The sequence below is a fragment of the Barbus barbus genome (assembly GCF_936440315.1).
Source record: "Barbus barbus genome assembly, chromosome: 15".
NCBI classification, from domain to species: domain Eukaryota; kingdom Metazoa; phylum Chordata; class Actinopteri; order Cypriniformes; family Cyprinidae; genus Barbus; species Barbus barbus.
This window is the reverse complement of record NC_136743.1, coordinates 11,465,477-11,480,515: the sequence shown is the minus strand read 5'-3', so window position 1 is coordinate 11,480,515 and position 15,039 is coordinate 11,465,477. Positions and strand designations below refer to the sequence as shown.

Here is a 15,039-nt window from a genome sequence, read left to right as displayed (position 1 = left end):
GTTTTCTGTTTGTTTTTGAGGAATATCTTTCCTACCCACAATGCAAAAAGCTGCTGTGCTTTGTATTATCTCTTGCTATGTTTTCCACAAACCCGCTCTGCTGCTGAGCAGTTCTTTGTTTAGTTTTGGTCTACGGTGTTTGAACAGAGGTAATGTACTAATGCCTCTGCGTGCCTGCGGATCAGTAGACTGTGTTTGATTGCGTTTTAGGAGCTGATCTTAGATGCCGAAGACACATGGATCCGTCTCGAGGGGCTGGCGGAGACCAACGAATATACTGTGAGACTGCAAGCCGCCAGAGGATTAGAGACCAGCGCCATTGTTTCTACATCTTTCACAACAGGTGCAAATCTTCCACATCTCCTGTAGACTTCAGATCGGGTTCACTCACCTCATTAGGTGCAAATTCACACTATCGGTCCATCAGCATCATAAAGTACAAATCAGTAGAGACACCTTCAAAGCATCTGTGCGCATAACTCATTTATTACCTTGTGTTTCTGTGACTTTTCAAGGACCCTACTTCCAAAGATAGTGTTTCATAACCAACAAATTCGCACTCCATTGTCATGGCAGCGATGTAAATCACCGCTCATTAACCTCCCAGTGGCCCCTCACTTTCTTTTGCTCTGTTGTTTTGGATGTTTCTCAATCCTTTTCCTCCTCAGGAAACCGATTGTTTCCCACGCCACAGAACTGTGCACAACACCTCCTGAACGGAGAGACGCTGAGCGGAATCTACACCATCTACATCAACAGAGACCTCAGCCAAGGTGTGCAGGTTTACTGCGACATGACAACCGACGGTGGCGGCTGGATAGTGAGTGAGAGATCTGACTATCACATCTTAGTCTGTCTGTATTGTACTGAATGTCTGGCACGATGATTTACACAAAATCCCACAATACCGCATTATAGGACTGGCTCGCTGTTCATTTTCAGTGCTGGCATAACCAATGCTGTTCACAAGCAAACCTAGCTAGATGATCAGCATGCTCTTTAACCATGGTTAACCAACCATAGCTTAAAAGGATCGTTCACCCAAAAACGAAAATTACGTCATGATTTACTCATTCTCAAGCTATCCTAGCTGTATATGATTTTTATTCTTTCAGATGAATACAATCGGAGTTGTAATAAAAAGTGCTCAACAAGGCTCCAGGGATTAATAAAGGCCTTCTGAAGTGAATCGATGCATTTGCATATCCATATTTAAAATTTTATAAACTGTAATGTCATCCGGTGGAATGCCACTCTCTTGTGAACGCATGTACAACAATTAGTGGAAGCTATGTAGCTTTAAATATGGATATTTTTCTTTAAAAAATGCATCTATTCACTTCAGAAGACCTTTATTAACCCCCCAGTTAGATGGACGTAGTTTTTTAGGCTGCAAAATCTTAAACCCCATTCAGCGCCATTATAAACCTTGGAAGAGTCAGGACATTTATTAATATAACTCTGATTGTATTCGTCTGAAAGAAGAGTCATAACAACCTAGGATGGCTTGAGGGTGAGTTAACTATGGGATAGTTTTCATTTTTGGTTGAACTATCCCTTTAATGGTTAAGCTAGTTGAGGAATTGGTGTCAAAACCAGGGCATCTACATCTGTCCAAAATCAACTTTTTGATAGATCTGTCTGGCAGGTGAACCGAGAAAATTAACCAGCCATAAAAATCTCTTACTGTCCAAAAAACTGTAGTAATGTAAAATATAAAAACAGAAATTAATTATATTAATAAAATTATAAGTTATTGATTAAAGTTATTATATTAAAAAGTATATCATTATAGCTATGACAATGATTATTTAGCCATTTTTATAAATAAAAATTATTTTTATTATCACTATTTAATAAAAAACATTTATTATGTATTTACGCATTTCTTATTATTTTTTATTTAGACATTTTATTTTTACAAACAAGATGAGCCCATCTCTGGCACTCTTTGAAACCACATGGAGGTCTGGGAAAAAAAAAAAAAAAACTTTTTCATAATAAATGTTTCTTCAGTAGACATACGCTACTTGCATCAGCTAAAGTCAGACTATCGATTTTACTATTCAATTTAAACCATATAATGTTGCTTTTCCTAATAAAGTTAGTGGCAAATTGGCAAAAAGCTATAATCATAACAAGTGTAAATTTTGGACCCTGCCTGCATCCCACACCAGAGACCAGTTTTTGAAGCACACCGTATTCTGGCGATTGCCCATTCTGGTCTTTTCAACAGGCTTTTTACTGGTAATGACCGTCGACACAGCTGCCTCTATTGCAGGTGTCATCATCCCAAAGTAAAATGATACTGGCAGGGATCAATTGCCACTCATGTGCTCCATATTGACATAAATGCATTATATTTAATTGGCATAGAGTTTTTTTGTGGCAGCTGTTCCTCTGCTGATTTTGTTTCAGGTGTTCCAGCGACGTCAGAACGGTTTGACTGATTTCTCCAGGAAGTGGAGTGACTACAAGATCGGCTTTGGCAACCTGGAGGATGAATTCTGGCTCGGTGAGAAGACGTGAAATACGCTTGAATTATAGACAGAGCAGTTAGAGCTGTCTGGGAAAAAAGCTGCTACGTGATGACCCATTAAAAATATAGTAATTTAAGGCCCCATTAATCTCTTCAGGCTGATCTAAATTTGGTCACCACTTTCTCGCACATGTCTGAGTTTTATTTAAGCTTCAGTCCTGGAAATGTAACTCCGTGAGTGCTCTTGACTAGCAATGAGAAGGTTTTTTTCATTTAAATATTAGATAGGCATTATGGGAAGCCGCCTAGCTTTAATCGAGTACTTAACCCTAACTTGCTTCAGGGACACTGTATAACTCGTCCATTTACTTGCGTTATACGGATCACACTTTCAAATGAGAGACAGCTTGGTGCTGCTCTGAATAAAGGTGAAAATAACACAAAGTCTTCTAGCGCTGTCAGAGGATGCATCAAATCACCATCCTTTGAAATTCTCAGTGTGCCTTCCCGCATACGGTATCTTGGGGTTGTGTGGGCTCTGTGCTTCCTGGACCCTTCAGTCTGTCATGGTGACTCTGAGCTTTCAGATTCTATTTAAATGATCCGGTAATTATTTTCATCAAAATCCAATTTGATAGAAAACAATAGAGCCCCTTTTCCTTTTTATCCCTGATGCATAAATCTTATTAGAAAGCTATAATTGTATTAATTAAAAATCAGGGAAAAATAGCATTTGTACTTGCCATGGATTTCAAAGCACTGTCTCAATTACAGATAAAAAGTAAACACTACAAATTATGCCTCTGCAGACATTTATGCCTGGATAATAAGTATAACCATATTTAGTGTGGAAGGAGCTCTTTTGACAAATTTCAGCTCATGAGCAGAAAGTAAATACTTTCTGTGGCAGTTCTGCATTGAAGAGCGTCTTCTTCACATACTAGACTCGTACTGTACATAACTACAACAATAAAATCACTTCATAGTTGTTATGTTGGAGTAGAGGTTGTGGTAAATGCACCTACAATAATCACTAGTATGCCTTCTTACCGTAGTAATAATTAGCAGGGCTGTGTGGTCAGTAGAAATGATCTGTAATACCACATTGTGATTTAAAAAAGCCAGAGCTGAAAATAATCTATTTTGCATAGACTGTGTCACAGATGAGAGCTTGTTATATTGTTAGTTTTACCAAAGTGTTACGCTGCGCTTGTGTTTGGTGGAAACATGGTCTAACTACAGGTTGTTTATGGCCTTTATGGTATCACAACTTGTTGTTGTGTCTTTGGCTTTTCAGCATGTTTTGTAATGTGAAGCTGTTTTGTAATAGTGCTAGACTTGTTGTTCATTTCTGGAAAAAAAATCTTTATTGTGTTTGTGCCCATCAAGTTTCATATAAAATTAAAATAGGCTATTTTATTTTTCTGCTATTTGTGGGTTGAATTTCCTGAAAAATATAACTATATTTTGATATACACTACTATTTAATATTTGGGGTTATTATTTTATTGTATTTTTTATTTTATTTATTTTTTGCTTATTTAAAAGAAATTAATACTTTTATTCAGCTGGGGTGAATTTAATTGATCAAAAGTGACAAGTTTTTTATACTTAATTTCTTTCGAACTTTCTGTTAATCAAATTAAAAAAAAACTGGCTTACACAAAATATTAAGCAGCACAACCATTTTCACCATTGACAATAATAAGAAACGTTCTTGAGCACCAAATCAGCATTTTAGAATGATTTCTGAAGAATTATGGAAGATACTAAATGCTGATCAAATTTTGCCTTGTGTTCGAATTGAGGTGGGGCTGGGGGGTCCCGGACCTGCCATAAGCATTAAGGGACCCCCCATAACACCCAAAAAAATATATTTGGGGGGGTCCCCTGGTTTTTCAGTAAAACTATAATACTTGAAACATGAAACTAGTAAAAATGAAAATTAAATGAAAAGATCCGATGGCTGTATTAAATTTAGACCTGCTCATGTTACATCGTATTTTATTTTTACACGTTTGTACAGCGTTGCTCGTTATAACCAATCACACACAATTCTGTTGAGCTTAGGAATGTCGTGGCCAATAAGAGGCGGTCAGATTAGTCATTGCTGAATTTTGTTTAGCCTCAAACTCGCGAATTCCCTCATCATAAGCAATAAAAGGGCAGACGTACGTACGATAAAAGTAAGAGATTCATTTATCATACAGATTATAAGAGGAGTTATGAGTGCTTAAACACTAGCTAAACTGACTGTACTCATTTAGAGTGTGTTCTTTCACTGCATGATTCAGTCTAATGAAATGCAGAATGCTCCCAAAATTCAAGATGGGGGCAGAAAATGTATTTTTATATAATTTTATATAGTTAATCAATATCACACGAAGTGATTTTGATATTATACAACAGTTCAATAAACAATAAGTTAATATTAATAGACTTACGTTTTAGACACCACATTGCCTATTTTTGGTCTATTTCACCTACACAAAATGGTTCCAAACACAGCCAAAGCAGTGTTTTGAGTCTCTGAGCAACATTAAGGTGTATTGTTCCTGAATGAATCAACCGTTTAAATATTTGGTTCAATAGCAAGGACTCACTTAATAAGAGTGACTTGCTGCCACCTGCTGGTGGTTTTAATTTCACATTTAAAGTATACATTTTTAAATAATTTCAAATATCAGTATTCAATGTTTTTGGATTAAAATATCAAAAAATATTTATGCATTTATAACTGCAGGTTAAATACATTCATGTCTTGCATTAAACAGTGTGTAAACACTTCAGATGCAGCTTCTGTGTTTCCTCTTGCAAAGATGAATTTTGTTGATAAAGATTTTAATAATAATGATATTCTTGGGAAAAAAGGCTTTATAAAGGTAAAAATGCCCATAAAGGGTAAAAATCACTTTAAACTTGTTAGAAAATGTTAATTTATATAACTGCTGTGAACTGACCACGCAGAATATGAAGAAAATCAAAAACTTTAGGAGTCAGCTGTCCACTGCAGTCCTGCAGATTAACACACTTAGTAAAATGTCATCTGGTATCGATAAAATCACAGAAAATATCGAGATATTATTATTATTTTTTGTCTATATTGCACACCCCTAAGATATAGATTTAATTCTTCTTTGCTTCGTGATTGTTTGCACATAATTCACTGAGCATCATAAAATAAGCTTTCATCTTAGAATTAGGTTTTCTCAACGATAAGACAAAAAATATGAATCATATTTATACAAGGCTTTATTTATTTTATTTATTTATTTTTGAATGGGGCGAGGGGGGTCTGGTTAGGGGGACCCCCCAAGAGCTTTAACACAATTCGAACACTGGTCTTCTTTCAAAAACCTTTCTGACCCCAAACTTTTGAATGGTAGTGTACACTAATACCAGATTTAAATAAAAATACCTTGATGGTTATATACCACATATCACACATAGTCTACATAAATTGCTATTATACATGAAAGAAATGTTATTCACAACCCTGAAGAAATCAGTCATTGTGACCCCTGAATTTTCAAAAGTTGCCCCTGGTATATTGAATTATTGAGAATCTTTTTTTTTTTTTTTTTTTTTTTTACATAGTAGTAGCATGTACTTCACACATTTCTTATTTATCTGCAAAACTTTTAGTGACCTACATCTCCCACAAATACTCTCTGTTCATCAACCACACAACCCGGCAGACACGAACTTTGCTGCCCTGCTCCATTCAAGCATTCAAATTAGAGAGCACGTCTGCTTTCCCATGGTGCTTCTCACTTCTGCATGGTCCATGGGTTTCCTTATAATTCCTCACCTAGTCATGACACTCGGTTACTCCTGAATGGTATATTTGGGTAATAGGGCTAAAGATCAACCATGCAGACAGGACAGTACTATAGAGATATGGTGTTATGGAAGAAGGCGCAAAGCCATTCTGAAAAGTAATAGACTCCAATAATCTGTTCCAGGAGATTTCAGTGCAGCTTTCCTGGACTGATAAAAAAAATATATAGTATTTTCTATGCAACGCATTTGAAAATTAGTATTTTTCCTCAGAGGACACAGAACTAATTGAATGTATATTTTCAGTTTCTGCTCCAAAATTATGCTATAAAATAAGAAGCATACAGCCTGTTCTTCATTAACCAGTGTGATAAAATGGTTTAAAATGGTTAATTTTATTCCCCATTGCACTGAAAAAAATAGTCTGTTTTATCTTGTTTTACAGTAAAAAAAAATATCTAAGCACTGATGCAGCACATTTACCTAAGAAGTAAAATTGTGTAAGAAAAGGAAAATCATTTTCAGAGAATATCTTGAACAAATATGTATGTTTGTTATTTTTATTTTTAATGAATTAATTCTTTAGTTTTATTTTATTTATTTTATTTTTGGCATGTAGTTTTGGTTTTGCTCTTTTTTTCTTTTCTTTTTTTAATCCATCATATACAATGACTTTCTATTTTTATTAATTTATTTTATTTTATTATTATTACTCCTTTGGAAATAGTTTATTCCTGTTTTAAGCATAAATCTAACGAAAGTTTGTTCAGTTAATGCTTAAAACAATGCTAGTGGGATAATAAAAATGTGCTGTGTGCTGTTAAAGTGCAGTACTTAGCCCAAAATGGTGATGAAAGTAATATTTTAGATATCATGCAGTATAATGCCTGGCTGATTTTAATCAAGTAAATACACAGTCTCTTGCTGAGATTTTACTGATTCGGTCAGTAAAAAAATAGTGTGCATGCTGCTATTTAATTAGTTTTTTTGTTTTGTTTTTGTTTTTTTTAAACTAATCTCATTACAAAAATGGCCGCCTTTATAGATACTCTTTGGCTATGTCTGGTAATTCAGATCTCTTCCCCTAACTGTTACAGTTTATCACCTTTCTGCTTCCTAGGTTCATTCTGTGGCATTAAATCCTGAGGTGAGTTTAAGAGCTTAGTTACAGTTCAGAGTTACGGCACATCCTTGTAGATACTCACAAAATAGATGGAGTTCTATTATCAATAGACATCTACGCTATCAAAAAGTGATTGTGTCTTTAGCCAGACAGGGTGTTTCTCCACTGCACAGTCAGAAGATTTAATTATCTTCAACAAACAGACTGTTTATCTGCAGTCTTTTGCTCCTTATCTTCACAACATATAAGAGTCAGAGAAAGTGAGATGGACCACCAAACAGGAGGACTGCTTTTATATTAAATTATAGGCTCTTATCAGTGGGAGCCATACAGTATTTGAAGGCAACATTTTCACTTGTTAAGAGGCTGGAACACAGGGATGAGATAGTATGGATGGTAGAACATGTTTTTTTTTTCCATTTTTCCATGCAGGCTTGGACAACATTCAGAAGATTGCAGCTCAAGGTCGTTATGAGCTCCGCATTGACATGAAAGACGGCCAGGAGTCTGTATATGCCAACTATGACAGGTTTTCCATTGGAGATTCCAAGAGCCTCTTCAAATTGCGGATAGGAGAGTATAATGGCACCGCAGGTGCGGCTGGAGGACATTTGTATTCATTTTACATACACTGAAAGGAAATAACTTGTTTTTGATTCATTCAATCATTTAAAACACCCCAGAGATGATCTATTCAGAGTGGCTTTGGATATTTAAGCCTATTAGTTGTAATTATGTTCTCTTTTTACTTTAGGTGACTCTCTAAGCTACCACCAGAGCAGACCTTTCTCTACGAAGGACAAGGACAATGATATTGCTGTCACCAACTGTGCACTGTCCTACAAAGGAGCCTGGTGGTACAAAAACTGTCATCGGGCCAACCTTAACGGCAAATACGGAGAGTCCAGACATAGTCAGGTAAGCCAGGTAGTCTCAAACACTGGACTGAAATTTCTGGTTCGGTCACATTTATCGATGTTCTGCAAACCGTGGCGAGCAAATCCAGTTGTTTCAGTAGGAAACTTAAAGATTGGGAATATCAAGTGAAGGCAAACGTTTCCAATGCAGATTTGACAACAAGTTCAAGATTCACCATTGTTTGACCAACACAAAGCTGTTTGGTTTGAAAGTGGCTTCTGTGTGAGCTGTGGTTCAAAGATCACTAGACTCTTGATGACAGACAACTGACCTTTTTTTGCCCCTGAAATTTTGCTAATGTGGCCTTAACACCTTAAAACAAGGGTTGTTTCCACTGCCTAAACAGGATATGGAATTACAAGAAGGCAAAACCAGCCTACCCATAAAATCTCATAGGAACTTATTACCTTGATTACCATCTTAATTCAGAGAAATGATCTTACACCTACAGGGGCTTTGTGAGTCATTGTTTGAGGTTGTTTGCAAGGGCAGGCGTTAAAAACACAGGAAACATGCAGAAGAAATTTGAAGTTAACTGAAAACAAATAAACCTCAATATGTGAGAGTCACAGGCCAATGGTAAAAATATTCTTGATCCGTCCTTGCTCAGTTGCATTGTGTCATGTCCTGTTGTCTCACGGTCTGCTTTAATTTCAGCTTTTCTCACATTAGAGGGTTGGTGTAGTTTATTATAAACGATAAGGTCATATTTCCCATTGGTATCAGTGTGTGAGGGGGCAGTGCAATTTTGAGACACAAGCCCAAGTTTTTACTAGTAAGAAACTACACCACCCTAGGAGTTAACCCGAGGGAAAATACTCAGACCACTCAAAAATTAATAAAGCAATAAAGTAATAAAGCACACAGGTTCAGTTCCCTCATAGAATTAGGCAAGAGATGAGAGTAAAGTATAAAAAAAAACACAAATGTTGATACAGAGATGGTTTCAAATGTTGGACACTAAAACCAACAAGAAACCCCACTTCAAACAAAAGAAAACAAAGTACAAAAGGAAAAAAGATAATACAAACCAACTTAGTATGTAGCAGTTATGTGTATAACATGTAAAACAAATACTGAATAATACCGGCAGGGCTGAGGCTCCCAACGGCGGGAATCAATGTAGAGTTCGGTTTTACAAGGGCACACGTCCACACGCACACACACCCATGCAGTCTGATCACACTATCAAACACTCAAAGTGTACACCGCACATGATAAAGAAGAACCACCACCACAAGGAGGAAGATCAATCCACCCGTGGGACCCCAGCTCCTGCAATAAATCCAAAAGAGATTAAGAAACTATAGAAATGGACTTAGAAATGGCAATACATCACTAATGAAGCAGGTCCTCACAAAAGTGAATATCAATAACAAACAGAAGTAAGGAGAGGAAACAATGTAACCTTAGAAGGATCAAATAGTTGGTCACCTGAGATTACTACAAAACAACTTGAACTCAGTAGATGATCACACACAAGTCGAGATGCATTAATAGATGATTGATCACATGCATCACGAACTATAACCAATTAATTGGTTTTACAGGAATAAAGAAAAGAAAATTGAGTACCAAGCCAAACAAACTTTACTTCCACAGAATTAAAAGTAAAACAAAACAAAACAACAAAAGATTAAATGGTTTAAATCAAAAGAAAAAAGAAAAAGGAGACAGAGGCCAGTTTTATCTCTTATACAAACGAAAAGAGGTAATCAGGCCTCCCAAACAAGCCAGAGATGTGAAGCAGGGCACTAAAACGGCACGATAAGAATCAAACAAGCAGTCCCCTTTAATTAATGGCGATGATTGCGTCTGCGCGGCTGTGTAAACGAGTTGTTACAAAGCTGAAATTGACAAAATGGTTTCATTGTAGCCTACCATTTTATAACAGGACTTAAAAATTTCATAAAATGAAGCCATGGGTTCAGTAAGGTTGCACAATACTGTTTTTCTATATACTGTATAGGCTACTGTATACTATCTAAACACTTCATGTATGAATACCTACTGTAGTTAAACAACTGTTTGTGTATTGACATTATGTTTGATTTCGGCAGGGTATAAACTGGTATCACTGGAAAGGCCACGAGTTTTCCATTCCTTTTGTGGAGATGAAGATGAGACCTTTCAACTACCGCAGCATCAGTGGCAAGCGGAGGAGGTCCACCCATTAATCTACCGGCCTACTAGCTGTTTCTATTTTTAAACAGGGCGAGGAGGACAGAAGGAGTGATGTAACTTATTTAAATCTTCAAATGACAAAATCCCTTTGACGAATGTCTGATGTGAATTGTAAACCTTGAGGTTCGGTGACTTTCTATATGTGTAATGCTATTTGTTCAGTTCTGGGAGATTGAAGACTAGGTAGGGTTTGGTATTTTTAGCACGTTTACAGTTTGATGCTTGTGGAAAGAACCTCATTATTAAGTGAAGAAAAGATAATTTCTCCCTTTGAGATAAAAGATTTTAGAAGAAAATGAATGCCCGTTAAAATGAGATGCTTCTATTTTTATAAATGATGAGAAATACCTTTAAAAAAGTAACTGTTTTGATTCATGTTCATGTGACCCATTACAGTGTTACATTTTGCATTTATTGCACCCTGAAGCCAACAATATTAGTTTTATTGTAACTGCATTTTCATCTCATATTTAAACTTAAACATTAGCAGTTGGCCATTGTACTGTTGAAGCGTTGCAGTCGATGAAGTTGCAAATGTTGGGTTTTCTGGAAAAGATGTTACAAAACACAAAATGTTGTTATTATTATTATTGAAATCTCAGAAACCAAAGAATTATTCAGTATCTGAGGTCAAAACAGATTGAAATGGAAAAAAGAATGATCACATGCTTTTCAGTCATATAATTTGCCCCATATTTGATTTTATTTTTATTTTAAATTTTACAGTTTTGTGCAAGGCTGATAAGTAATAATTTTACATCGTCCCACATCAGATGTTTTTTTTTTTTTTTGTTTTTTTGTTTTTATAAACTGGCCTGAGAGCACAGATACAGTATGTACGAAAAACTCATATGGAGGATTTTTACATAGTTATGTCTCACACTCCATGCTTTTGAGTGTTTTGTTCCTGTAGGCTTGAAAGAATAATGCTGTCCATCTGTGTCTTGGTAAATCCTCTAGATTAATAGCAATTCATAGCTGAGTGCAAGAGAACTGCAGTCTGTGTTTTGCACTGCAGTAGTACATGCAGAGTGAAGACCATCTGAAGGGTTCTTTTCATAGATCCTATGTTCCTTTCATGCATAGTCAAAAATGGAGTTGGACAGACACCTGCTGACAAGCAGTAAAGCTTGAGTTTTCAAGACCTGCCATACACACAATAGGTCACAAAAGCAATGCAACTCCTAATGCAACTTAGAAAATAGCCTTTCTTCTTTTACCTTTTTGTACCTGACAAGAATATATTATTTCATTCTGTAGTTTAACATAGACTCAGTGTATTTTGTACATTGATTGAAAGGTTTGTGAAGGAGTACGACCATGTCATATTTTTCTAAACCGTCCTCATGCAATGTAACTTTTACATCAGCAAGATAATTCAGATTTTTCTTCTTTGATATATCTGTATGCTCTACCCATTTCTGTAAGGCTGTAGACAAATATTCTTCAGTTCTGCTTCTCACAACACCTGTTTCGCATAGTGGCAAATCTCCTAATCAGCCTCTTCTGACAGACGGCACTATGATGTCTTCAAAGAGTTTCTACGTTTTTCCTTTGCTTCTATTTTTTTTTTTCCTTTTTGAGGGGTAAGATTAGAGAGTTTAGCAACAGCTGGGATGGGAACTAGAAAGCAAGTAAATTCTTAATCAGCTCAAGCTAATTGCATTTAACACTGAAAAATACTTACATTTTGCTTGCACCAGAAGGCATAATTTTCTCAAGTTACTGTTCTATAGAGAACATGGGTGGAAAAATGTGTTCCTTCTTCTGTTTTCTAACCGTTTCTGTCAGAAAACTAATTGTTTGTGGGTTCACAGTGAAGCAGCCCTTCTGTAGTTGTTTCTGAAAGAGGAATAGAGACTTTAGTGTTGTGTTGACTGATTGAGAGAGATGGCAGATTTTCCTTTATTATTCATTGACTCAGCATATGGTGGGGGCACTCCAAGTCCCCTTCATTCATTCATGCCTCCCATCCACCAAACCACTTATGGCTCCATTCACCACGGGAACATACTTAAAAACATGTTACACACAACATTTGGAACTGTAACTCTGTGTTATGAAGGCAGGTCATTTTACCACTCTCATAAACATTTATTTAATTTCATTTTGATATTGTGAATATTCGCTACATTTTGTACCTAAGAGGATGTTGTAGAGCAGCAAAAATGTTCGACTGCTTGTTCTTTACCCCATGGCTCTTGGAAAATGTGTTTAGCATGAACACTAATGAAGCAGGTAATGTGTGCAAAAGAACGGTCTTTGAGACATTTGTCCCTAACTCGCTAACCACACTGTCAGATAACCTTGGATATTATTGTAACATCAAATTAGCTCTAGTTTAACTTAAAATGTGCTGTATAGTTCCTTTTTTAATACATTTTCTACACATTAATAAAATATTCAAAATAAAAAAAAAAAAAATCTTTGAGTATGACTGTGAAGTGATTTTATTGTTTTATTATTTAATTAATTGTTTAATGCCTATAAATGATTAATAGTTTTGTTAACATGCTCAACCCTCGAATATATTGACAGATAAAAATATGAACAGGGATTTATTCCACAGTTAGCTCCGCACCTCAAATTTTATTGGCAGAACGGTGTTTCATCCGCACCTGGATGTTCAACAGTTTGTGTCTGTGTTTTGCCAGTCAGACACTGTTTTAAGCCCGGCTCACACTGTGTGATTTTGGCCACGATTTGTTCGTCTGAGACAAATTTTGAAAATCCTAAAATCCTAAAAATTCCTATAATCCTAGGCTAAAATCGGTTGTCTAGATCGCTGGTTTGACATGTTCACCGACAGCCGATTAATGGCCGTTGCGATAATTTTTTTCCTCCGATTAAATTCTGGCAGTGTCAGAAGATTTCAGACACTTCCCTCAAGTTTCCTGCAGTGTGACATCTCCTACGACGACCGTCAAACCAAGAACCAATAGGAGCACTGAACTTGATGACGCAATTAGCGCGACAACTTCAAACCATTCATTATTTGTAAAAACAATACATGTACAAGGTAAAGTTTACTTAAAGTTTATTTATTAAGGGGCAGGATGTTTAAACTCGAATAACAAAATTACCTCAAGTTCGCTCTGTAGAACTGGAAGTCCATAAAGTCCTCTTTTGCCCAGCCATGACTTGCTCCACACACGTCGTCTTTTTCGTTTTTTTTGTTTGTTTTTTTTTTAACATCAAGGCATGTAATTAATAAAACTAACGCTACACGTTGCTGTTGTTTGCTAGCTACCATTATAGCGAGAGAACGCGGGTCACGTATTGATGACGTAAAACTCCGGACAAGTCTTCTTGAGTACGTCCGTTTTTGTCGCGTCTTGACTGTCGTACAGTCTGACATTAAGACAACTGAGATCCTACAGTCTGACATGGGGATCATGTTCGTACAGTGTGACAAGCAACAATCGCAAAATACTTTTAAAAATCGCACAGTGTGAGCCCGGCTTTAGTCTGTGCATTTCTGGTGTGGATATTTCAGGATTTTGAGATATGAGGTGGTGATGGCGCAGTGGATAAGACACATGGTGGTGTGAGAGACCCGGGTTCGAATCCACTGTGAGATACCAATGTGTCCCTGAGCAAGACACTTAACCCCTAGTTGCTCCAGAGGCGTGCGACCTCTGACATATATAGCAATTGTAATTCGCTTTGGATAAAAGCGTCAGCTAAATGAATAAATGTAAATGTTATCTTTCTGCACGTTAAATCAATATACCAGTTGGTAAGTTTATGAGTGAGTCATTGACTGTCATTCACTCAAAAAATTCGTTCAAAACACTGATTCATCCAAAACAACTGTGCTGCTCGCTGCAACCGTTTAACCATTTCTGCTTTGATCGTTTAGAATTATTTTTGTTGGCGGAGCAAAAATACACAAAGTAACTGGCAATATTGTCTAAAATATAAGTTACTCTATATTAACTTCTCATTTATTGAATTGTAGTGAATCTTAAATGAAGCTTTGTGATGGAGTAGGGTAGACTGAGTACATTACGTGTGTACAGTTGAAACACCTTAAATAACTTGCGTACACAAGAACTCCGAGCCGTGATGTTTGCTCCACACATGTGTATTAGTGTTCTCTTTGATCGTGGGAAATTTGAAATGTGTGTCTTTCCACTCCGAAGATATCGGCAAGTTTTTTTCCAAGGTGAGATTTTAATTTTACCATGTCCCTTCCACAATTAATAGCTTATTATTATTTTATGATTGTTAAACTTAACATATATCATTGCAAACATTACTCTGTGCTCTAAAAATAGACTTATTTCATGGCATTGTGCCATGCAAAATCTTTTCATAATCTAGAGAAGCGTGCGAGCATGTCAGTGGGGTGTGGTTGAGATACAGTGTATCAACTGTGCCGGGATTGGTCTCCTATTGCTTCACATGCTGTTTACCTGTACAGTCTTATGATAATAGGGTAAAAGTCACATTTACTCATATGCTACGCAAATTCTGTTAAAAAAAATTATATTTGTGATATTTCAACTCAATCATTAATGGACATATTTTCTAACATGAATGTTAAAAGGAT

At 36.3% G+C, this 15,039-nt stretch overlaps 1 protein-coding gene across 1 annotated transcript in view; it reads left to right on the top strand.

Moving 5' to 3' along the window:
* Positions 1–12,889, top strand: part of tnr (tenascin R (restrictin, janusin)) — a 186,047-nt gene extending 173,158 nt beyond the window's left edge. The window contains exons 18-23 of the mRNA XM_079436215.1: positions 211–343; positions 669–820; positions 2,419–2,515; positions 7,815–7,976; positions 8,137–8,300; positions 10,361–12,889. Of these exons, the coding sequence (XP_079292341.1) occupies positions 211–343; positions 669–820; positions 2,419–2,515; positions 7,815–7,976; positions 8,137–8,300; positions 10,361–10,477 (825 nt within the window). The 3' untranslated portion in view covers positions 10,478–12,889. The remainder of the gene's footprint in view (positions 1–210; positions 344–668; positions 821–2,418; positions 2,516–7,814; positions 7,977–8,136; positions 8,301–10,360) is intronic.
* The last annotated feature ends 2,150 nt before the right edge of the window (positions 12,890–15,039 follow it).